General features: G+C 45.9%; 1 protein-coding gene and 1 long non-coding RNA gene across 14 annotated transcripts; one reads left to right on the plus strand and one right to left on the minus strand.

Annotated features, from left to right (window-relative positions):
• Positions 1–1,674: 1,674 nt before the first annotated feature.
• Positions 1,675–4,646, plus strand: LOC127547360 (uncharacterized). The gene is made up of 2 exons (XR_007950167.1): positions 1,675–2,136; positions 4,419–4,646. It is a non-coding gene; the product is annotated as an uncharacterized LOC127547360 (long non-coding RNA).
• Positions 4,647–13,434: 8,788 nt separating this feature from the next.
• On the minus strand, positions 13,435–22,820 carry LOC127547357 (uncharacterized). Of its 13 annotated transcripts, XM_051974238.1 has the most exons (3): positions 22,732–22,820; positions 22,504–22,535; positions 13,435–22,454 (listed from the first exon to the last, which is right to left on the minus strand). In XM_051974238.1, the coding sequence occupies exon 3, from the start codon at positions 21,562–21,564 to the stop codon at positions 20,602–20,604; it is 963 nt and encodes a 320-aa protein (XP_051830198.1). In that variant the 5' UTR covers positions 21,565–22,454; positions 22,504–22,535; positions 22,732–22,820; the 3' UTR covers positions 13,435–20,601. The 13 variants fall into 13 exon arrangements, with proteins under 13 accessions (XP_051830198.1, XP_051830193.1, XP_051830188.1 ...); XM_051974233.1 differs by having other exon boundaries at positions 13,435–22,584; XM_051974228.1 differs by having other exon boundaries at positions 13,435–22,633.
• Positions 22,821–22,985: the final 165 nt, after the last annotated feature.

Raw genomic sequence — 22,985 nt, forward strand, 5'->3', positions numbered from 1 at the left:
CCTCCTGCCCCTGCCTAGTGTGGGAAACAAACTGCTCATGCTGGAGGTCACCCGGAGGGGGGACAAGTCAGCGGTCCCGAGGACGCCATTCCCTTACTGACAGCTGACGAGGGCGTGGATTCTGCCCTGGTATTGTCTGAAAGGGGCCATTTCTGCCACTTGTGTAAAAGCAGAGCAAGTGGCTCCTGTCCCTCCCCATGAAGTCAGGCACTAGCTTTGCCCAAGAAGTCCCAAGGCTCCGGGCATGTTTCCTACCTTCCCCGGTCTCCTCCTCCCCTGGCTCTAGCCCAGCTCCGCCACTATCTGTGTGGGCCCGGCCCCCTGGCACCTCAAGTTCTTCCCCCCTTGGCAAGACCCCTCCCCCCAGGCTCCGAGATGGGAGAGGTCACAGGCATGAAACCAGCTTGGCCAGGGAGGGCTTGGGACGCTGGGTGGGCACCGAGGGAGTGCCAGGCGCCTCCTCCTTGGCCATCTGTGGGGTCGGGCAGGGGGTGTTGGATCAGAGGGGCGGGGGCCCTCCCATGCTAGTAAGGGGCTGGGATGCCCTGGGTGGGTGGGCACCAAGGGAGTGCCAGGCGCCTCCTCCTCGGCCATCTGTGGGGTCGGGCAGCGGGTGTTGGATCAGAGGGGGCCAGGGGGCCCCTCCCATGCTAGTAAGGGGCTGGGATGCCCTGGGTGGGTGGGCGCTGAGGGAGTGCCAGGCGCCTCCTCCTCGGCCATCTGTGGGGTCGGGCAGCGGGTGTTGGATCAGAGGGTGGGGGGGCCCTCCCATGCTAGTAAGGGGCTGGGATGCCCTGGGTGGGTGGGCGCTGAGGGAGTGCCAGGCGCCTCCTCCTCGGCCATCTGTGGGGTCGGGCAGCGGGTGTTGGATCAGAGGGGCGGGGGCCCCTCCCATGCTAAGTAAGGGGCTGGATGCCCTGGGTGGGTGGGCACTGAGGGAGTGCCAGGCGCCTCCTCCTCGGCCATCTGTGGGGTCGGGCAGCGGGTGTTGGATCAGAGGGTGGGGGGCCCCTCCCATGCTAGTAAGGGGCTGGGATGCCCTGGGTGGGTGGGCACTGAGGGAGTGCCAGGCGCCTCCTCCTTGGCCATCTGTGGGGTCGGGCAGCGGGTTTGGATCAGAGGGGCGGGGGCTAAGTTGCACCCCCCGGAGGGGCCAGGCACGTCCTCAGTTGGGGAGGGGGAGCTGTTCAATGATGCAGGACAGGGCTGTGGGTGGGGAGTCTTGAGGGGACAGGCTTTGTGCCTACTCACTCCCTCCTACTAAGTGCTTCCCCTCTGTGCCTCAGTTTCCTCACCTGCAAACCCTAAGCCCATCTGGCATGTGCTGGAAGCTCCGCATCTGAGACTCTAAGACCGCCCCCCCCCCAGAACAGCCGCACACCTGCTCCCAGAACCCCCCACCTTAACCCAAAGTCCTCTCACGTACCGGGAAAGGGGGCGGTCCCTACAACTCCCCCTCCCTCAAGGCCCCGCCCCCAGACTCCCTCCCAATTGCAGGGGCCCCCGCCCCCAGGACCCTCCCTTCTCGGGTCCCTCCTTCCCTGTCACGAAGGGCCCCCCTCCTCTCCATCCCCCACTGGCCCTGCTCCCGTCTCCCCCGCCCGGGGCCGGCTGACGAGGGCCGGGAGCTCACCGGTACGGAGCCATGACATACCTGAACTGCCGGCCGGCTCCGAGAGCTCGAGGCCAGCCAGGAGCGGGGGCGGGGCTGCGCGCGCATCCTGAGCCTCAGCCGGCACAAGCGGGTTCGCGCGACTACGATTCCCAGAAGGCCACGGAGCACAAGGCTGCCCAATCACAAAAGGTCGCTGAGGCTCCGCCCCTTTGCCTTCTATTTCCCCCCGCTTTCCTCCTCGGCCAAGCGGTCCTCTGCTGAGGAGGGGCGGGACGCAGCGTGCATTTTCACCAATCACGGGCCCCGAGCTCTCTGTCGGTCTCCCTTCCCCTGTCCTTTTTTCCTCCCTTCCTGCCTGCCGGTTCGGGCGTCTGTCGCCATGACAACCGCCCAGCGGTCTCCTCAGTCTCCACCTGGAGTGGAAGCAGAAGAGAGCTTCCCACGCTTCTCCTCTGGGTTTGGAGCCGCGCTTCGCAGTCCGGACTATTCCATGGCTTCCATTCCTTGTCTTTCTTTTACAGGTACATTCAGAATTATGTCCAGCAAGCATTAATTAAGCGCCACTGTGTGCCAGGCGCTGTGCTTAGCGCCGGACAGACTGCCCCTGTCCTCCAGGAAGTCACCGTCTAATGATGGGGGACGTTTCAGCTGGACAGCTCCGAACAGACCAACTTCCGGGCGTGCGTGCAGATAGACAGTGGGGAGGAGATGCCCGAGGGAGGCTGGCAAGAAGGGGCAGCTGGGCAGGCTTCTGGGACTTGAAGGAAGCCTGGCGATAGGGAGGAGGATGGGGGGCAGCCGGTGAAAATGCTCGGAGAGGTGCTGAGGAAAGCTAGGGCTCACCGTGCGGGGGGGGGTGTAAGAAGGCGGGAGGATTAAGTGCCAGATTAGAGGGTTTGTGTCTGGTCCCCAAGATAAGGGGGAGCCTGGCGTTGATTGCGCGGAAAGGGGTGACAGTTAGTCCTGCAGGCTAGCAAGCTCACTTTGACAGCTGAGCAGAGGATAGTCAAGGGTAGGGAGAAGTTGTGTGTGTTCTCATGCAACTGACCAAGAAGAAGCTTCCCCGGGCCCATGTTTGGGGGTCAAGAAGGGAGCAGAGTTTCTGGGCTGCATATTTGGGAAAAGAGCATTTTGGGGAGAAGGGAGAATTCCGGGGGCACAGGAATTATGTTTTTACCCTGTGAGAACAGAAAATTGGGGGACATCCATGTACTGAGAAACCACCCTCTCCACACCCTTTGAGGCCGAGACCTACCTGACGTTCTCTATTAAATCACAGTCTTAGTGCCAGTACATCTCAGTCTCTTTTGCCTCTGAAATAAACCTTGAAATTTGGGTATTTGGAAGAAGGGCCTTCATTATCTGTTTCCCCTTATGTAATAATGCTTTCCTCCTCCTGGGTATCATGGAAATGATCTGATTTGATTCTGAGATACAGATTCAAGATTGTGGATTTGGGGGATCATCTTGGGCTTGAGGCAGTTCCTGAAGGAGCAGAGATCAAAGGCCATATACAATGGTAGATCAGCTCACCTTTTAACCATTTCCAAGTCCATGGTGTTCAAGCTCTCAACGTGAGTTACAATGCTCAGCTCAGAAGTCCTTAATTCCAAGGAATCTCTCTGCTCAAGCCAGAAAGACATACAGGTGATCAGACCTGCAAAGGACTTGTACTTTAAATATTGAATTCAAAATAAAAAGGAATTAAGTGAAGTGTCTCACTATCCATTTCTCAAAAACTCTCACCTTCCACTTTGAAAGGGACTAGACACCATGCTTTTATTTGCTTCTAAGTTTTCCCCAGAATCTTGAACACGAGAGGAAGACTCAAGCCGCTTCAGTCACAGAAAGGTCGAGAAGGGTTTGCTTTAATGCCTTGATGATATCATTTTTAAAAATAGCTTTTTATTTATAAGTTATATGTATGGGTAATTCTACAGGATTGACAATTGCCAAGCCTTTTGTTCCAAGCTTTCCCCTCCTTCTCCCCACCCCCTCCCCTAGATGGCAGGATGACCAGTAGATGTTAAATATATTAAAGTATAAATTAGATTCACAATAAGTATATGTGTCCAAACCGTTATTTTGCTGTACAAAAGGAATCGGATTCTGAAATATTGTACAATTAGCCTGTGTAGGATATCTGAAATGCAGGCAGGCAAAAATAGAGGGATTGGGAATTCAATGTAATGGTTCTTAGTCATCTCCCAGAGATCTTTCCCTGGGTGTAGCTGGTTCACTTCATTCCTTTTCCATTGGAACTGATTTGGTTCATCTCATTGCTGAGGATGGCCTCGTCCATCAGAATTGATCATCAAACAGTATCGTTGTTGAGGTATATAATGATCTCCTGGCCCTGCTCATTTCACTCAGCATCAGTTCATATAAGTCTCTCCAGGCCTCTCTGAAATCATCCTGCTGGTCATTTCTTACCGAACAATAATATTCCACAATATTCATATACCACAAGTTATTCAGCCATTCTCCAATGGATGGGCATCTACTCAGTTTCCAGTTTCTGGCCACTACAAACAGGGCTGCCACAAACATTCATGCACATACAGGTCCCTTTCCCTTCTTCAGTATCTCTTTGGGATATAAGCCCCGTAGTAACACTGCTGGATCAAAAGGTATGCACAGCTTGATAACTTTTTGAGCCTCGTTCCAAGATGATTTCATTTTTTGACACAATATATGTAGTCATTTGCCAATTTCTCTCAGGAGCAGTGGTGATGCTTTAACCTCTTCATGACCTCAAGGTGACTCATGGATTTTTCTTTTCTTTTTTTTCCTTCCACTCCAGACCTCTGGCTTCCCTCTGCCTCTTCAGTTCAGAGCCAGCGTCTCAGGGAGACTTTATGTCCCTTGGTCACCCACTCACCTGATTCTCCAGTGAAAGGCAACCAAAGTTGACTTGGAAGTAAGCCTTAAGAGACAGGGGCCGTGTCTCTCCATCACCGCCATCACACATCTTTTCTACTTTTTTATTCAATTGTTGTTCAATCATAAATGGACTCTCCTTTCTCAAGAATTGAATGATTTGATTATTTCTCCCAATTCTTGCCCATATCAGATATCTTCTCTCTGTTCCTGCACAACACTCCAATATCTGTCAATTACAAAGGCTCCCAGTTATGGTTTTAATGACTTTTAACTCATTTAACTGCACCTGTTTCTATTCTATGTAAATTATCTAGTTATAAAAAAGATTTCAGAGCAATCAAATCCTGCTTAAGGATTGGCTTGTTTGTAGATGGATAATCCATGGATTGGACACAGTGAGATCAGGGCCTCTAAACAGATCTTGCATAATATTTCCAGGTCTAGTTTCTTTTCATCCCTTTTATATTTCCCCTATTATTTCTAGTTCAAGCCATGGATGTCAGTTTTCTCTACAAAAGACAATAGTCTTTTTGGGAGGAGGGATGTAGCTATATAGGCTTAGAGGGAAACCAAAGCAAGGAGTCCTCCAATTGTGATAAGTGGGAAAGGTTCCCGACCTTCTCTTTTTATTCTTCTCCTTTTATTCATCAGGAGTCCTAATCTCAGAACTTGGTGTCTCGCATCTTAGAACTAGGAACAGGGAATCAAGGCTTAGAGGATAAATAATCCCTAAGCAGTCAATCAAACATTTATTAAGGGTTTAATATGTATTAGGCATTTGTGCTAAGTATCCCCACTTCTCAGGAATCCCTAGCTCCATCCCCTAGCCTAAATGATTTAGAAGAATCTCAGTATCTGAGTTTATACTGAAGATTGTATCTCTGAACACTATTTGGACTCTGCCTTCTCCCTGTCTCAATTCTGAGAATCATTCATTCCATGCATTTGTTCCCTGCCATAGAAAAGTAGAATAGCTATTCTTTATTTATCCTCAGGGTTGAGATCAGGGAAAGCAATCTGAATTTCAGTATTTTGCGATTCAGGGTTCATTTCATAGAAGATCTTCAAACTTTCAATAGCTGGGGCCAGCCAAGCAAGCCTGTCATCTCAACTACTTAGGGTGTTGACATTTATCTCTCTCAAACTCAGAATGATGACTTGCCAAGGGAGTGTGCTGACTGAGTATGGTGAAAACTCAGGGGCAGCTTAGGCTACTTAGGAGAAGTTAAAAGGGAGCACAAGAGCAGGTTTGGATTTCTAGTCTGAGTGATATAAGAAGATCCAGTTTTTAAAAAACACCAACAAAAAAGCCCAGAATAGATCATACCTAAATATTCCAGTGGGGAGCTGAACAATTAATATTATTTTCAGAGTGGGGAGTTTCCTATTGTTACTGTCATTAAGGTTTGGTCCTTCACATATCAATTCACATTAATTGAGTTCTTCAGACCAGCTTGTGGACCACAATGGATATACTCAGCCAAGTAGAAGGGAGAGATAAATTAGGTCCATTCCTGGACTTTCATCCTTACTCACTTGGAGGAGGGGAGTTATGAAGAGTCTGTCATTCATCAGTCTCTTCCCTCTCCCCCCCTCCAAAGTTTTCATTTAATAGTGAAATATATGCTGTAGCCTAAGTCTTTTATAGTCAGTGTTGAGCAGGAAATTCTACGTTCAAGGGTTAGGACAAAATCTGTTCTCAAAATTCTATTTATGAATGTGAAACACTCAAGCCTTCCAAGAACCTATTCACTTGATGGAAATGAAACTGAAAGAGTGATCTCATGAATTAGGAGGAAGGCAATGGAGAAGTAGAGAGTTATAGATCTGAAGCCAGAGGATGAAGGCATACACAAGTGATTCCATCATCTAGGCCTCAGTTTACTGATCGGTAAAACGAGGAGGTGTGACTAGATCATTGCTAAAATCCCTTCTAACTTTATGGCTAGAGGTCAATCTTATAGTCACCTAAAATTATTAAACCCTAAGGGGAAAATGTGTACTTAGTTTATCAGAAGGGAAAGTATTTTCATTTTTTTACAGCCTGCCATGTCAAAACCAATTTTAAAATTCTTTTTTCTATTTGGATTTTAGGTTGTATTAGGAAACAGAGGTCTTTGAGAAACTTCTAAGTTTAAAACCTAAGAGGTAATTTCTGTGCAAGTATTCTCAATGTTCAATAACATTCACAATGCAATGACAGGCACCCTGGGCATAACCTAGTAATTTAGTACTGGCAAGTCGCAGAGGTTTCTATGGTTTTTCCCTTGGTATGTAAGGATGATACCTAGATGGTGCAAAACAACTGAGCAGAAACTATTTACATCTTGAGCTAACTGAACATATCTACAAGTAGAGCTAGAAAAGCCTAAAGGAGGTTGGCCAGAAAGTTCATGTAGCCCCAAATAAGAAAATGCACTGGCGAAGCCTTCTCTATTTTTAAAAATTATTACATTTTTATTGAGCTCTTTATATCAACATATTCATTTCCAAGTATGTCTTCCTCTCCTAGCAAACCACCTCTTGCAACATTTTAAAAAGATAAAAAATTCAACAGACTGATATTGCATATCATGTACTCTGCCTGAAGCCTGTGCTCACCTCTCTGAGGTAGGCTGGCACAGATTTTGGAGGTCAAGCTTGGTTTTTATTATTATACATTATATATTCTGTGCTTTTCTTCAGGTCATCACTCTTCCCACTTACACTGCTGCTGTTGTCTTTGTTGTCACCATGGGGTATATCATTTTCTTGGTTTCCTGTGTCCCTCACCCTGCATCTGTTGATTCATGTTCTTCCTGTATTTCTCTGAACTCTTCATACTCATTGTTTCTCATGGTACAGTGACATTTCATTCCATCTTTCTACTGCAGTTTAAGTCTCCCCATAATTGAATGACCAACTATTTTTGTCACAGTTCTTTGCTACCCCCCAAATTAATCAAAGATTTATTAAACAAGTTTTGCTTCCTTTTAGCAAACTCATCATTTCCATTGATAATGAGGATATGTACTGTTTTCTCTACTAACTCCTTGACAAGTATAAGGGATCCCATTCTAATTTGTCTTCTCTAAGGAGATCGCACCCCTTATTGCCCTTACTCTCACTTATCTTCAGTATCTTTCTATTTACTGGTTGACTTCCTACCGCCTACAAACACACCCTTATCTCCACCATCCTCAGAAAATCCTCACTTGGCAATCAATCTCCACTAGCTGCTTTCATATATCTATCTCCTTCTTTTATGCCTAAACTCCTTGGGAAGGCTATCTACAATAAATAGGTGCCTCCACTTTTTTCCTCACTCTCTCCACAGTCTGCTGCCAACCTCATCATTCAAACAAAACTATTCTCTTCAAAATTACCAATGATCAGTAATTGCCAAATCCACTGGCTTTTTCTTAATCCTCATGCTTCTTGACTTGTGTGCATCCTTTGACACTGTCCATCAATCTCTGCTCCTTCACACTTACTTTTCTCTAGGTTTTTGGGATACCAATCCTGGTTCTCCTTTAGCTATCAGACTGCTTCTTGGTCTTTCTTGTTGACTCTTCATCCAGAGGACTCTGACCTAGGCCATCTCTTTTACCCTTATACTGCTTCCCTTGGGGATCTCACCAGCTCCTATGCATATTCAACTCATGGTTCTCAAATCTACTTATCGAGTCCTAACTTCTCTGCAGACCTCCAGTCTCCCATCTATGAGACATCTCAAACTTAACACATCCAAAATTAGCTCATTACTTCCTCCTCCGAAATCCTAGCCCCCCTTCCAAGGTTCCTTATTACTATTGAGGGCACCACTATCCTCCCAAGTTGCCTAGTGTTGTCCATTGTCACAGTCTGTCAATTTTACTTTCCTAAAACCTTTGGAACATACATATGCTGTCTTCTCTCCTCTAAGATTGTCACCATCCTGATGAAGTCCTGGGCTATTCAATAGTGTTCTGGGTAGGTTGCCTGCCACAGTTTGAACTCACTCCAATTCATGCTCCATCTAACAAAATGATTTTCCTAAAGTGCAGGTCCCCATCTCACCCCCCACCCCGGTCAACAAATTCCACTCCCTAATACTTTGAAGATCAAATACAAAATCATGTGGCATTCAAAGCCATTCATAACTTGCTTCCCTAGTGATTCAGGCCAATTCGAATAGATTTGGGATGGAAAGGGCCATCCAGAAGGACTATAGGAACTATGGATCACAACATAGTATTTTAACCTTTTTGTTGTTGTTTGCTTTTTGTTTTCTTATTTTTTCCTTTTTGATCTGATTTTTCTTGTGTAGTGTGATAACTGTGGAAATACGTATAGAAGAATGGCCTATGTTTAATATATATTGGATTACTCGCTGTCTAGTGGAGGGGTTGGGGAAGGGAAGGAGAAAATTTTATAACAAGGTTTTGTAAGGGCGAATGTGGAAAACTCTCTGCATATATTTTAAAAATAAAAAGCTGGTATCATAACTTGCCTCCCCATTCTCCTCTAAATCTTCTTATATCTCTTCCCATATTTTTTCAACCAGTGACAGTCCTTGCTATTCCTGGGAAAAGTCTCAGCCCTTCTCCTGACTCTAGGCATATCAAGAAGAGAATGCTCTCCCTCCTTATCTCTGGATCCTGGTTTCTATCAGTTCCTAGATAAAATCATCCTCCTCCAAGAATTCTTTTTTGGTCTTGCTTAATTCTATTGCCTTCTTTTGTGGATTTCCCCCAATTAATCTGATAAATAGCTTGTTTGTACATAGCTGTTTACATGCTCCCTATTAGACTTCGAGCTCCAAAGGGTAGGGATTGTTTTATCTTTGAATTTCCAGGACTTGGCAGTGTTTAGCACACAGTATGTGCTTAATAGATGGGTATCGAGTGGTTCTGCCTTGCCTATTTTGCTCTGTGGTAGTGTTTCTCTGAATTCCTTAGTTCTGGATGCACAATAATACTCCATTATGCTAGCATACTATAATTTTTTGCTAATCATTCTCTATGATGGGTACCTTCTTTGTTTTTAGCTGTTTTGTTTTTGCTATCACAAAGCATGCTGTTGTGAACATTATAGTATACAAAGAACCTCTGTTTCTGTCTGATGTCCATATGACATATTCCTAGGAGGGGGGTTTCAGGATAAAAGAATAAGGACAGCTGCAGCATCTTTCTTATACGTGTCCAAATTAAATTTGAGAACCGTAGGAGCATCTTGTAGCTTTATCAAGAAACTGTGTGCCTCAAAGTTTTTCTTCCTGCAGTTTCTCCAACATTAACAATTTCCACATTTTAAACAAATCTCTGCCATTTTGCATGAAATAAGGTGAAATCTCAGCAGTTTTAATGTGCATTTATCTATTAAGGATTTAGAGCATTTTTTACATGGTTATTTATGTAAATTTTCTTTCAAAAATTCCTTGACTGATTATCAGTTGAGAATGGTTTTTGGTCTCAATTTATTTAAACAAATTCCTAATATATTTCAGACACTTGTTAGTGATACTTGATGTACATATTTTCTGACTCATTATTTGTCTTGTTTTTGATGATTTTATTTTATAAGGGCTTTTAACTTTTGTTTACATAAAGGTTTCTATTTCTTTTTTTACTATCTCCTCTCTCCTTTGTATGGCTAAGAATTCTACCTGCTACCATAGTGGTGAAAAGTACTGAATTTCATTCTATTTTAAACATATTTTAATATATTTATATATTTTATATTCAGGTTTTATAATCATTTTGAGTTTATTATATCATATAGTATAAGATATTGGCCCAATCTTAATCTCTACCAAATACATTCCAGCTTCAAATCAAATACCAAATGATTGTTTGCCAGTTAACTAAGAAACATCTGTTAAACACTCATTACATGCCAAACACTGGAAACAAAATAAAGTAAAAACATAGTGCCTTTCCTCATGGAGTTCACATTTATGAGGAAGACTACTGCAAACAGCTATGTACATATAGATAGAGATCATGGGGTTGGAGGGAGACAGGGGAATGTCTCCCAGTGGAGGGTGGGCTTTCAGCTGAGTCTTCAAAGAAGCCAACAGGCAGAGCTAGGAAAGAACATTACAAACATAAGCAACCAATGAAAATGCAGTCAGGGCTGGAGATCTTGTGCAAGGGATGATAAGAAGGCAGGCCTAAATGGATGGTAACACATACGGAAAGGAATCAAAAGACAAGTTCAAGTTGTAAAGAACTATATAGGTCCAAGAGTACTTTATGTATAATGTGTAGTTTTTACAAGTTCTTTACAACTTGATCCTTCTGCTTTTCCTACATACAATGTATATCTTCCTGACAAACGCTGAGGAGTTTTGGACATGTAATTTATGATAAATTTTTGTTCATCTGTTGTGATCTCTACTTGCATCTCTATCTGATACAAGATATTATGAAAGGTGGGAAAATTGATATATTCTTTAATATTCTAATTTAAAAATTGCTATTAGTGAGTCAAATCTATTTTTCCCCAAATAATCTTTTCAAGTACTAATTTTCCCTCATTGATTGTTATCAGTTTGGGCCAGTTCTCAAAAATCAATGTTAAAGCTCTTAGTAATACTGAAATCTGAAACACCAACATCTGCATTCCTTGGCTTGGAGGATTCATGGTCATAGATATTCAGAGTTTCTAGTGGGAGCCATAGGTAAACTGTATAGTACTTCTTTGCCAGATCCTCCAAGTCCCTTTCCACTAAGGGGTTTTTATAGGCTAAGAACAAAGAAGGCACTATGCTAAGTGTTCTCATTTGATATGAGATGTAGCAGCCTCCCAGGCACAGGATGCTCCATTACAAGAGGCCCACCACAGAGAATATTTGTTCATTCCATTAGGACAACAATGTTTACTCAAGAAATTGGCCAAATGTTCCCTTTTAAGATTTATTGGTTATGCCATTTGATGTACACACACTTAATATATCCCTATTTTCTAAAGAAGAGGCAGAAGAGTCAAAGAACATATAGAAATAATAAACTACTAGACAACCTGATCAGGAAAAATAAGAAAATTAAATTATCAAAATAGAGAATTCACAATGGATACCTTTCAAGAGAATAGAAAGAGGAAAGCAAAATCAGAACAGCTGGGTTGAAATTGGGCTTCCAATTCACATGGCACATGTTGGGCCTCTGATACATTGACATATGAAGTAGAGCCTCCAGGATTGGCACATGAAGGACCTCCAACAGACATGGCACATGAGCTTGACTCTCCAATATATGCTGGCACATAAAGTTGGGCTTCTAAAAACATTAAACATCAGGCCTCCATTACACACTGGCACATGGACTCGGGCCTCCAATTTACATGGCACATCACTTTCCTTCTCTAAAACACTTTAACAGCAGAGAAGGGACTAAGATGTCTCAGTGGAAGCTCTTTCCTTAACAGTCCCCTGTATGATTTATCTAGGTTCAGAATTCACATTCAACAGGCATAGTCTTAAAGGGGATGGGTACAAGTTTATTAATGCTCAGAATTTAAATTAGACAGAAGGGAAGAGGAAACTCATAGCACAAAAGCAATACACAATTAACAAACACAATGGCTGTCATAAAAACACTATAACCAACCAACAAACAACATACAACATACATCATCACCACTCTGAGGAAGCACCAACATCTGAATTCCTTGGCTGGGAGCACTCATGGTCACAGCTATTCAGAGTTTTGAGTGGGAGATATAGGCAAACTGTACAGTACTTCCTCACCAGATCCTCCAAGTCCCTTTCCACTGAGAGGGTTTTGTAGGCTAGGAACAAAGAAGGCACTATGCTAAGTATTCTCATTTGATGAGACATAGCAGTCTCCCAGGTATAGGATGCTCCATCACAAGAGGCCCACCACAGAGAATTTTTGTTCATTCCTTTAGGAGGAGGAAGTTTATTCAAGGAACTGGCCAAATTTCCAGGATAAGCACAGGCCTGCAATAAAGAAGACAATCATACTCAAGAAAGAATGGCCTTCCAACTTCTTTGTGCTTTCCTGAAATTCCATCATATAATTGCAAGCACATTCTCATGTTAGCAAAATGTTACAGAAAAAACATGGCCAAGTCACTTAAGATTCCTTGCATTCCCTCAGGTTCAGTCCTTTCTCCTGGGACAATCTTTTTTATCTTTCTTGATTTGCCTAAGCCAACTCTTCTTTAGTCACAGGAGCATAACAGGTTTCGTTCTGTGCTCTCATATTCACTTTGTGTGTATTTTAAATCCTTTCTAAGTTTATACTGCTATGAAACCTCTTCACCTGGAAAGTTTCATCCACCTGTGTGGCCCTTTTTCTGAGGGACTGGCTCCTGCCAGACTCTTTGTTACAGGAAAAATGCCTGGGCCACCTGTGGCCATTCTCTAAACATTCACTCCTGACATTCTGGATTTTCTCTTCTCTTTCTGCCATAGCCTTCTCATCCTGAAAGTTCTACCTCTGAGATTCTTTCCTTTGACTTTTTAGTTCCTCCTGTGACCTCCATTCTAAGGAAAGTACCTGGATAGCCATATCTTTGTTCCTTTCCAGGATTTATTCCTGACTTCTGGTCTTTCTCCACACACCTGTATGCAGACATCTTGCCTCCTTCCTGCTTTTCAAGTTCCATTAGAATGTAGACTCCTCAGGAGCAGAGACCGTTTTGCTTGTATTTGCATTTCCAGTACTTAGTACATTGTCTGGCATGCAATTGCTTAATAAATGTTGACTTGTAACTTATGCAGCAATCTGCTGGAAATTCTTTATCCATGGTCCTATTCTTTTATCTTTTATTGGGGAATTTAATCCATTCTCATCAAGACCTGTAATTTTTAAGTTTGTGTTTGTGTCCATTAATTGACTCACTCATCAGCAGTTACACCCTGTAATTTGTTTTATTCTTAGAATCTAAACTGAGTATCCTGTCTCTTATCCCTTCCTCTCCTTCTTATTACTCAGCCCAATCCCTAGTTCCTTCAGTACTTTTATTTTTTCTCTTCCTCATTCTTGTTTTCCCCTTCCTCTTCCTTGCTCTAATATCATTTGATTTGCTGATTCTTACACAAATTCTCATTTTTGTTCTAAAATATCTTTTCTTAATGCTCTGGTTGCTCATTTGAATTGTTCTAGACATTCTTGGAATCATTTCAGGGAAACTTTCAGAAACGGGTAAAGTTTGTTTCCCTTAGAGAGTGAGGGTGGCCAGCAGGGACACCACTGTTTCGAGAACACAGGTGGCCACTCTGGCTGGACCAGTTCTACACTTTCACTAGTACGATGATTCCAGGCTCAACAATCCTTTCTACAACTAGCTTTCTTCACTGCCCCTGAAGCCTGGTCACAAAGGGATCAGGAAACGGTTTCCCAGCATAATGCTGAGAAGCGTGCTCTGGAAAACCTTACTTGCTTCTCTTTACCCTTCTTTTGATGTTACCTTATCTTTTAATTAGTGGTATATTTCTAATTATCCTCTTCCTCAACTTTCTAATCCCCCAGATTCTAGATTCATCCACTGCTTCCCCTTTCTCTCATTCCTCTGCTTGGGAACTTTCTGATGCATGAATTTCAACTCCCCTGGAAATGCAGGTTCCCCTGGACACTAATAGTATGAACTTCTAAAGCTGAGGACAAAAGATGAATATTGTGATAAGGGCTGAAGAATACGGGCGTAGGGTACATGGGATGACAGTTCTGGTTGCAGGAACCCTCCTCCTCCCATCAACTACAAAGTTGACTTACAAACTCGAGTGCCTAAGGTTGTATCAGCAATAAGGGAGGAAAAGCCTCCCTCTGGTGGACTGTATGGTATAAGGGACATGAGGAACAAGAGGCCCAGCCTTGTCTGTCTGGCTATGACTGTGATGGGAATGCCAGGATCAACACTGTCTCTTAAGAACCCAGTCAGGAGCAGGAGAGAAGTTCCTGCCTTGTGACCTTCCATAGGCACAGCTGAATATGATCACAGTCTCCCTTCCATGGCAAAGCATTTCCCCTGGTTTGGTTCCCCATCTCCCTGTTTCCCCTTGGTCTTCCTGAGAAGTTGGGGGAGGGATGACAACCTGTGTCCAGATTGAAGTAGAGTGATACCAAGTGGCAAAATACATACAATAGCAAGTTGTTCAAGTCCTTTTTTCCTTCCTTCCTTCCTTCCTTCCCTTCCCACGTGCACAGTGTATACTTGGTGTATGAACAGTGTTCTGTTACGTAAGGTATGAGGTATATAAGGAGGAAAGAACTTGGAAGAAACAGATTCCATATTTTCACCCTCCTCAGGAGTTTCGCCTCATCACTCCTCCACTAAGACAGTATATTTTAACCAGCCCAGAATGAGGGCTCTATAAAGCACAATACATTTTGTCACCCCAACTTGGGGGCTCTAGAAAGCAGGACACGTTTCTTAATCCAAGTTTACTAACTACCGTCTCCTCCAAGTTAAGAACAATGCTTTAAATCTCACAAATTTTATTTTAACCATTTAAAAAAAGGAAGTCATTAGTGTCCAAAAAAAAGGTTTTAGTTCATATTTTCCCAATAGTTATTTATGGTTTTCTTGTTTTAAATAACATTTTATTACATTAAGTGTATTTTAAAAATGAAAAAAATTGTTAATTCCTTAATTTGAAAGAAAAAGTTTTCTAAGAAATTGGCTTTTGAAGCGAAACATACTTCATGTTGGATTAGTTTTGATTAAGATCTCATTTGCATGGATTTAATGAAGCAAGGAAAAGGGAGAAGTGCTTTAGGTGCCAGTTATTTTACTTTTAAATTGTTTATCTTTTTTATATTGATGCCTTTTGTTTGTAACATACTCATTTGTCACAAAGACAAAAATAAAAGTAGTTTGACCAAATCAACCAGCACATTGCCAGTATACACTACATCCCCCAGATTCCCCCAACACCATAGGAAAGGAGGGAGGATCATGTACCCTCTTCTCCTCTGGTCAAGCTCAGTCACTCTTACACAGTGTGCTTTTTTTTTCTCAGTCATTTTCCAATAAACTCTCCCAATGGAGAACTCTCCATGTTTAACAAAGACAAACTGGACAGAGCAGTGCTGAGCCTGCCATCTCTGGTCCCCTGTTCACCATTGGTCCTAGAGATCACGCTTGGCCAGGAGTGAACCGGGGCTGCAGGGCTTGTGTTCTGAGGGCTGGGTCTTCTTCACTTTCCCTCATTCATCCAAGTCTTCTCTCATTTCTATTTGTCACGCCTTGGAGCAGTGTTTCCTTACATTCTTGTATGTGACTTGTTGAGTCATTTCCCAATAAGTGACCGTCCCAATTCCCCCAGTTTTCTGCCACCACAGAATGCTGCTGATGAGCAATGGACAGGTAGCTCTTCGTGCAGGGCTCTCCAATACTGCAGGCCACGTTGTTATCAGTGTGATGGATGGGAGGGGAAGGTGAGAGCACAGCTCTGGAACCAGAGGATCTAGGTTCCAATTCTGCCTCCAGTCCTCCCTGCCTGTGTGACTGGGGGCTAGTAGTTGGGCTAGATACCTCAAGAGCAAGATCCAAGATCAGGTCTCTCCCTGGGGATTCTGAGTCTTTTTTTATGGGCTAGTGAGCATTTCATTTTTTCTTTTGGAAACTTGGTCATCGCCTTTATCAGCTTGACTAGTGGAAAATTCAATGAAATTTTCAGGGCCTTCTTTCTAAAATAAATTACTTTTTTTTTTCTTTTTCAGTAAACAAACCCCAATTACTGTACCACACTGCTCATATAAATATTACTGACAGAGTATGGTGGATCCTAGACAGCAGGCCGGCTGTATTGAGGCCCCCAAACTGCTGGACTGTTCTAGCCACGTTTTTCTTTCACTCACACTATCACCACTTGTGTTTTCTACTGATTCTGTTCCATTTTCCTGCTGACAGGAATTATTCTCCTCTCTGCTATTCTTGCTTCTTTTTCTCCAACTTAGTCTTGACCCTGGGCTGTGTTCACTAACATATAAATGTTAGTGAACATATAAAACCGACAAAGACGACTTTTCCTCTAGTTAGCAAACTGTTCAATCCTATCACAGGTTTTGTTCATTTTGGCCTCAAAGCTTCCCCTTGGAGCTTTTCTGCTCACACTTCCAAGGTGGGGATACTTTTTGGTTATGTTCTAAGTTTTTAGATGCTCCAGAGAGTGGGGGCTGTTAGATCAAATGAGATAACCCAAGTGAAGCTTTTGTAAATCTTAACACTCTAGAAGGTTAGCCACTCTTTTTGCCGTAAGTGGATATGTTACTGTTCAGGTTCTTTCATATACATGCTAGTGTAATAAAACAACGCTGTGTTCATAAGTGCAATAAAGGAGTTTATGTGCTGCCCGTCTCAGAAGCTGGCCACTGAAACAATAAGGCAAAGACATGCTCTCCCGTTTGGGAGAAGTGGGTGGGAAGGGGACAGAGTGGGAATGAATCTCACAGGGGGCAATGACTATCAGCAATCAGAATGAAATAGTCTGAATGCTAGGAGTCAGGCAGTTTAGCTAAAGAAAATAAGGTCACATCACTACATCAGCAAGTGCAATTAACACTGCTATTAGCAGGTCAGCTTGAATAGGAAATACTCTTTTGTAAGAAGTTTTTCTGTTCTGATTCCTTGCTCTATGTAGACATTTCTCAACAATAATTAGGAAGTTGATTAATTTATATGTCTTTCTTATAAAGTTTTATTCTTTTAAGGTATTATGACCTAACTTGGTTTTCTAATCAATCTGTTATTTTTGTTAAATATTCCTAAAGAAACCTATTCAGTAGACCTATATAACTAACAGACATCACTATTCATGAAAAGGTATACTACACAAGGTTCTCAATGTTCTTTTTTTTATTTTAAAACTTATTAATAAGTTTCATTATAGCATATGATGAAAAAAATTTAAATATATTTTTTAAAATTCCCCTTAACTCTATATCAAGATAAAGTTGACATGGGTTCATGATTTAGACATAAAAAGTGAAACTATAAGCAAATTAGAAGAACAAAGGATAATCTACCTCTCAGATCTGTCGAGAAGAAAGAAATTTGTTTACACATACAAAACCAATGCAGACAAAATTAGAAGGGAAGCAGTAAACTGGGGGGAAAGAGGGGTAATTTTTACATCCCAGAGTTCCAATAAACGCTTCATTTCTAAAACAGATGGAGAACTAACTCAAATTTATAATACAAACCATTCTCTAACTGATAAATGGACAAAGAATATGAACAATTTTCATATGAAGAAATTGAAACCATTTCTATTCATATGAAAAAATGCTCAAATCATTATTGATCAGAGAAATGCAAATTAAGACAACTCTGAGGTACCACTACACATCTCTCATATTGGCTAAGATGACAGGAAAAGATAATGATGAATGTTGGCAGGGATGTGAGAAACTGGGACGCTAGTACATTGTTGGTGGAATTGTGAATGGATCCGAGCATTCTGGAGAGCAATCTGGAACTATGCTCAAAAACTTATCAAACTCTGCATACCCAGAAGTGTCTCTACTAGGCCTGTATCCCAAAGACATACTGAAGAAGGGAAAGGGACCCACATATGCTGTTTGTGGCAGCCCTGTTTGTAGTGGCTAGAAATAATATTTGCGCATTACTTAACCTACACGTTTGTTTTGAGAAATTCAAATGAAGACTACCCCAAAGTCCTTAGTAAACTCTAAAGTGAACAGAGAGACAATGTGATATATTTAATAGGAAGACCAAGTTATTACTAACACCCACATCCAATTCTCTTTTTTCCATCCTTTTCAACCTTACTCAGCCCATGCACCAGCCTAACTTTGCCTATTCCCTTCCACGGTGCCCTCTGGAGTTCCTGTTCCAAATGAATAAAATGCTTTTCATTTTTGACAGTTCTCATGCTATTCTTATCTGCCCTTACTGAGATCTGGCCACCTTTATTTGAAGCTGCATCTATGGTCCTTCTTTCCACCTCTGGTTCTATTTTTACTTACCCCATCCCATCCCCTTCTCAATCTCACCATATTAGTCCCACAGGGGTAATGCTGCCCATTGCTACCTCCAGATTTTACCTGTGCCATTACCACTCAGTGACCTCTCCTTTTTTTTTTTTTTTACCTTACACAAAAACATGGAAGTGGTGTTCTGCCTTAGTTTCCTTTATTTCTCAAGGAGTTGAGCATGTGGATCAATTCCTTCCCTAACCTCCCAATTGCTTTCCTAACCTCCCAATTCCTTCCCTAAGCCCCCATTCCTTCCCTAAGCCCCCATTCCTTCCCTAACCTCCCAATTCCATCCCTAAGCCCCCATTCCTTCCCTAACCTCCCAATTCCTTCCCTAAGCTCCCCATTCCTTCCTAAGCCCCCATTCCTTCCCTAACCTCCCAATCCCTCACACACGCTCCCTATTCCAGCCCACTTCACCCTCCCAGGTACCGACCTGCCTCTACTCTTCCCGTCCACGGGGCCTCTCCTCCCCATGATCTTCCTCAGGATTGGGGGCCACCTTCTCTGGCCCTCTCACTGCCTCCTACTCCAGATCCTCTACTGGCTCATCCTCCACATCCTAATAAAATGAGCATTTTCCAAGGCTGCTTCTCTGCTTTCCCGTGACCTTCTGGGTCCCCGTGGGTTTCTTAGCCCACCTCAGTCTCTCGAGCTCTAAGCGCCCACTGAGTGCTTCAAGCTGGACAGCCCAGAGGCCCCTCAAACCCGCCACCTTTCCCCCACGCTCACCCTTCTCCCAAACGTGCTCATTTCTCAGAAGCCGCGCCACCCCTCTGACCTCCCAGGTCTGTACCTTGCCCAGGACTTCTACTTCCCTGCAGCAGCATCTCCCGCACCCGAGGCTCTGCCCCGCCTCCCGTGGCTCCCCCTTCCCCCGGCCTCACACCCCAGCCCTGGTCTGCTGCTGGGTCTCTCTGCCTCAAGTCTTTCCCTTCTCTGGTCTTCCTGCTCAGCAGCAGCCCAGCTGTCCATCCCCAGGCGAGTTCCTGCCGTCACAGTGACCCGGTGGGCCCTTTGCCTCTAGGACCACGACAAACGCCAGGCTTTTGAGCTGCTCCTGCTTCAGTTCTCTGGGCATCCCCCTCCCTGCCACACTCGGGGATCCCGCTGAGCTGGTGTTCTCTCTGGGGTTCCAGCTCCCTGCCGCCACACTGGCTGGCCTTGGCGCCCTCCCTCCCACAGCTGCCTCCTCTCCAATGTGCAACTCAAGAACCACCTCCCAGATCCCACCAGCTGCCGGTGCCCGCCCGCCCTGGCGACTCTACGTTAAGCAGCTTTTGTTTGTGATTTTTGCATTTACTTCATGTACACACGCACAGTGGGCACACCCATACTTAGCTTCCCCATTAGGAGAAGGTTCACTCTGTGTGGCCAGCTCAGTGCCTGGCACATAGGAGCATTTAGTAGACGCCTGCTGATTGCTAACTGTGAGAATGCCTGCTGGATACAAGTCAAGGGCTTGGGAGTCAAGATCTGCCACGCAGGGAGCTTCAGCTTCCTCAGAGGTGAAATACAGTCAGCCTCTGCGGAGCTGCTTTGCCCCGGGTGTCCCATCACTGACAGGGAGGCCGCCGGACCGAAGCAGACCACCTGTGTTTATTCCCTCGGGCTTCATCCCGGCATGTGATAGGCACCCACTGGTTAATGAGGGCCTGGGACCCCCAGCGGGCTCAGCGTAGAGTAAGAAAGAATACATCTGTTGGCATGTGGATCAAAATAAACTATTAATAAGCAGATCAATTGCCAAGAACCACATTTCTATAATCCAAGACAATGCAGTCTGGAATGCAACTGGAAAAATTTGGTACTTATTTCATTAAATGTCCAAGGCCAATAAATCACTATTTAATTGACCCTCGTTTTTTCTTTTCACTTGTGCCCACAGAACTTGGCGATGACATGAAGCCGTCTGTCTGGCCCATCCAGTGGCCGGACACTTCTGAGGGCCCGGTCATCCCGACCGAGGGCCTCTCCCCTTCTCGGCTGTGGCAGGCAGAAGGGGAGGCTGCTCCCTGGCCGTGGGTGACCCTCGAGGGATGGGGATCGGAGCCTTCCTGTGACTCCGAGATGCTCGTTCTCTTGTCAGAGGCGCTCGTCTGGCCAAGAGCCGGCGCCACCATTCCCTGGCTTCTGGTCCCGGGTCACACTGACCCAGAGAAGGGCCTGAATTTACAGTGATTTATTGAATATGGAAATGAGGCCATGAAGGAAACTGAGACTCAGAAGTAACAGGGCTGCCCCTAATCCTGAAGCTAAAGGTTCGATTCTATTCCTGAACATTCCCAGCTCATCTGGGAGCCAGAGGGCCGTGGCCGAGAAGGACCCAGAGGGCTGTGACTGAGAAGGACCCAGAGGCCCGTGGCCGAGAAGGACCCAGAGGGCCAGGGCCGAGAAGGACCCAGAGGCCCATGACTGAGAAGGACCCAGAGGGCCGGGGCCGAGAAGGACCCAGAGGGCCGTGACTGAGAAGTACCCGGAGGCCCATGACTGAGAAGGACCCAGAGGGCCGTGGCCGAGAAGGACCCAGAGGGCCAGGGCCGAGAAGGACCCAGAGGGCCGTGGCCGAGAAGGACCCAGAGGGCCGTGGCCGAGAAGGACCCAGAGGGCCAGGGCCGAGAAGGACCCAGAGGGCTGTGGCTGAGAAGGACCCAGAGGCCCATGACTGAGAAGGACCCAGAGGGCCGCCGCCCCCCCCTCCCATGCCCACCTTGCAGCCCCCATGGCCGCCTCGCCTCCAGGGCAGAGAGGGGAGCCCTGGGAGGGGCCGGCCCGTGGCACACAAGCACACTTGGCACCGATCCGTTCTGCGCTTTTTAAAAAGTAGTTTGTTGGTAGGACGGCCCCCGGCCCCGGGGTAGGGAAGAAATTGGGGCAGTTTGTAACAAAACATGCGATGGTACGATTTATACGAAGCATTCTGCAGAATAAGGACAATGTAGTTAAATGAAAGTGGCCAGGGAAGGAATGGGAAGCGCAACCGGGCTCCAAGGCAGGTGGAGCAGGGAGGGGGCCAGGCTGAGGGGCCCTTCCAGACCTGAGAAGCAAAGGCAAGGCCCCGGGCGGGCGGTGTCCGAGAAGGCGGCCGAAGAGCCAGGCCGGGGCTTGGAAAATCAAACCCAGGTCATTTTTCATTCTGGAGCCGAAACCCACGGAGACGTTCTCAGGCCCGTGACCCTGAGAGCAGCCTTTGCGGGCTGCTTTGTGACCGGGACCTGAGAGGGAGCTGCTGACGTCACCCCATTAGACAGATGGGGAAACTGAGGAAGTGTCCTGCCCGAGGTCACCGAGCCAAGGCGCAATCAGAGCTTCCCGACTCCCAGGAAATCCTGCCCGCGGCCACAGAGCCTGGCCCTGGAGGGAGCGCCGGCTCGGCTGCCCTTCCGGGATGGCCTCGCGGCGGCGGCTGGCCCTTCCTCACACCCTGCCGCCTCTGGGACTTACGAGAAGCGCCTTCTCCCCCTCTACCTGGGCCCCTCCTCCAGGCCCTTCCTCGCTGGCGGAGCCTCCCGCTTGGGGCTGCCTGGCACTGAGGGCAGGACAAAGCCGGCCCCGGATGCCAGGAGGTCGCCATTCAGAGCTTCCCAGTATAAGACGCCTCAACTCCTCAGGCTCAGCCCAATGCTCTGCCTTCTTTAGCTTGGCTTTTTGGAGTCTGGCGTGCCCCTGACCTTCATCCATCCTCTGGTCCAGTGTGCCCCCTGACCTTTATTCTTCCTCTGGTCCAGTGTGCCCCCTGACCTCTGTGCCCTTCTGACCTTTATCCATTCTCTGGGTCAGGTGAGACCTTCCTTCCTTCAGGTCAGGTGTGACCCTCTGATCTTTGCCCATCTTCCTGGTCCAGGGTGCCCCCTGACCTCTGTGCCCCTTTAACCTTTATCCTCTGGGTCTCACACGCCCCCTGACCTCTGTGCCCCTTTAACCTTTATCCTCTGGGTCTCACATGCCCCCTGACCTACCTGTGCCCCTTTAGCCTTTATCCTCTGGGTCTCACACGCCCCCTGACCTACCTGTGCCCCTTTAACCTTTATCCTCTGGGTCTCGCATGCCCCCTGACCTCTGTGCCCCTTTAACCTTTATCCTCTGGGTCTCACACGCCCCCTGACCTCTGTGCCCCTTTAACCTTTATCCTCTGGGTCTCACACGCCCCCTGACCTCTGTGCCCCTTTAACCTTTATCCTCTGGGTCTCACACGCCCCCTGACCTCTGTGCCCCTTTAACCTTTATCCTCTGGGTCTCACACGCCCCTTGACCTCTGTGCCCCTTTAACCTTTATCCTCTGGGTCTCGCACGCCCCCTGACCTCTGTGCCCCTTTAACCTTTATCCTCTGGGACTCGCATGCCCCCTGACCTCTGCACCATGCTCACGGCACAGCCGCAGCTTTGCAGGAGATAGTGCCTCAGTTTCCCCATCTGCCAGAGGAGCTGACCTCTGGCCCCTGAGCCAGGCAGGTAGCTGGGGGCTGAGCCCACTGACCAGCCCCTTGCCCCAGACTCTCTCCCCATCCCTCTGAGCTGTGTGATTTCTGTGCCCTAGCACACCCTAGGTGCCTAAT

Source organism: Antechinus flavipes, chromosome 2 (assembly GCF_016432865.1).
Source record: "Antechinus flavipes isolate AdamAnt ecotype Samford, QLD, Australia chromosome 2, AdamAnt_v2, whole genome shotgun sequence".
Taxonomy (NCBI): Eukaryota; Metazoa; Chordata; class Mammalia; order Dasyuromorphia; family Dasyuridae; genus Antechinus; species Antechinus flavipes.

What these genes read in the sequence shown, in the direction of transcription:
- LOC127547357 (XM_051974238.1), bottom strand. Translation starts at nt 21,564, where the DNA reads ATGAAAAATGACCTGGGTTTGATTTTCCAAGCCCCGGCCTGGCTCTTC.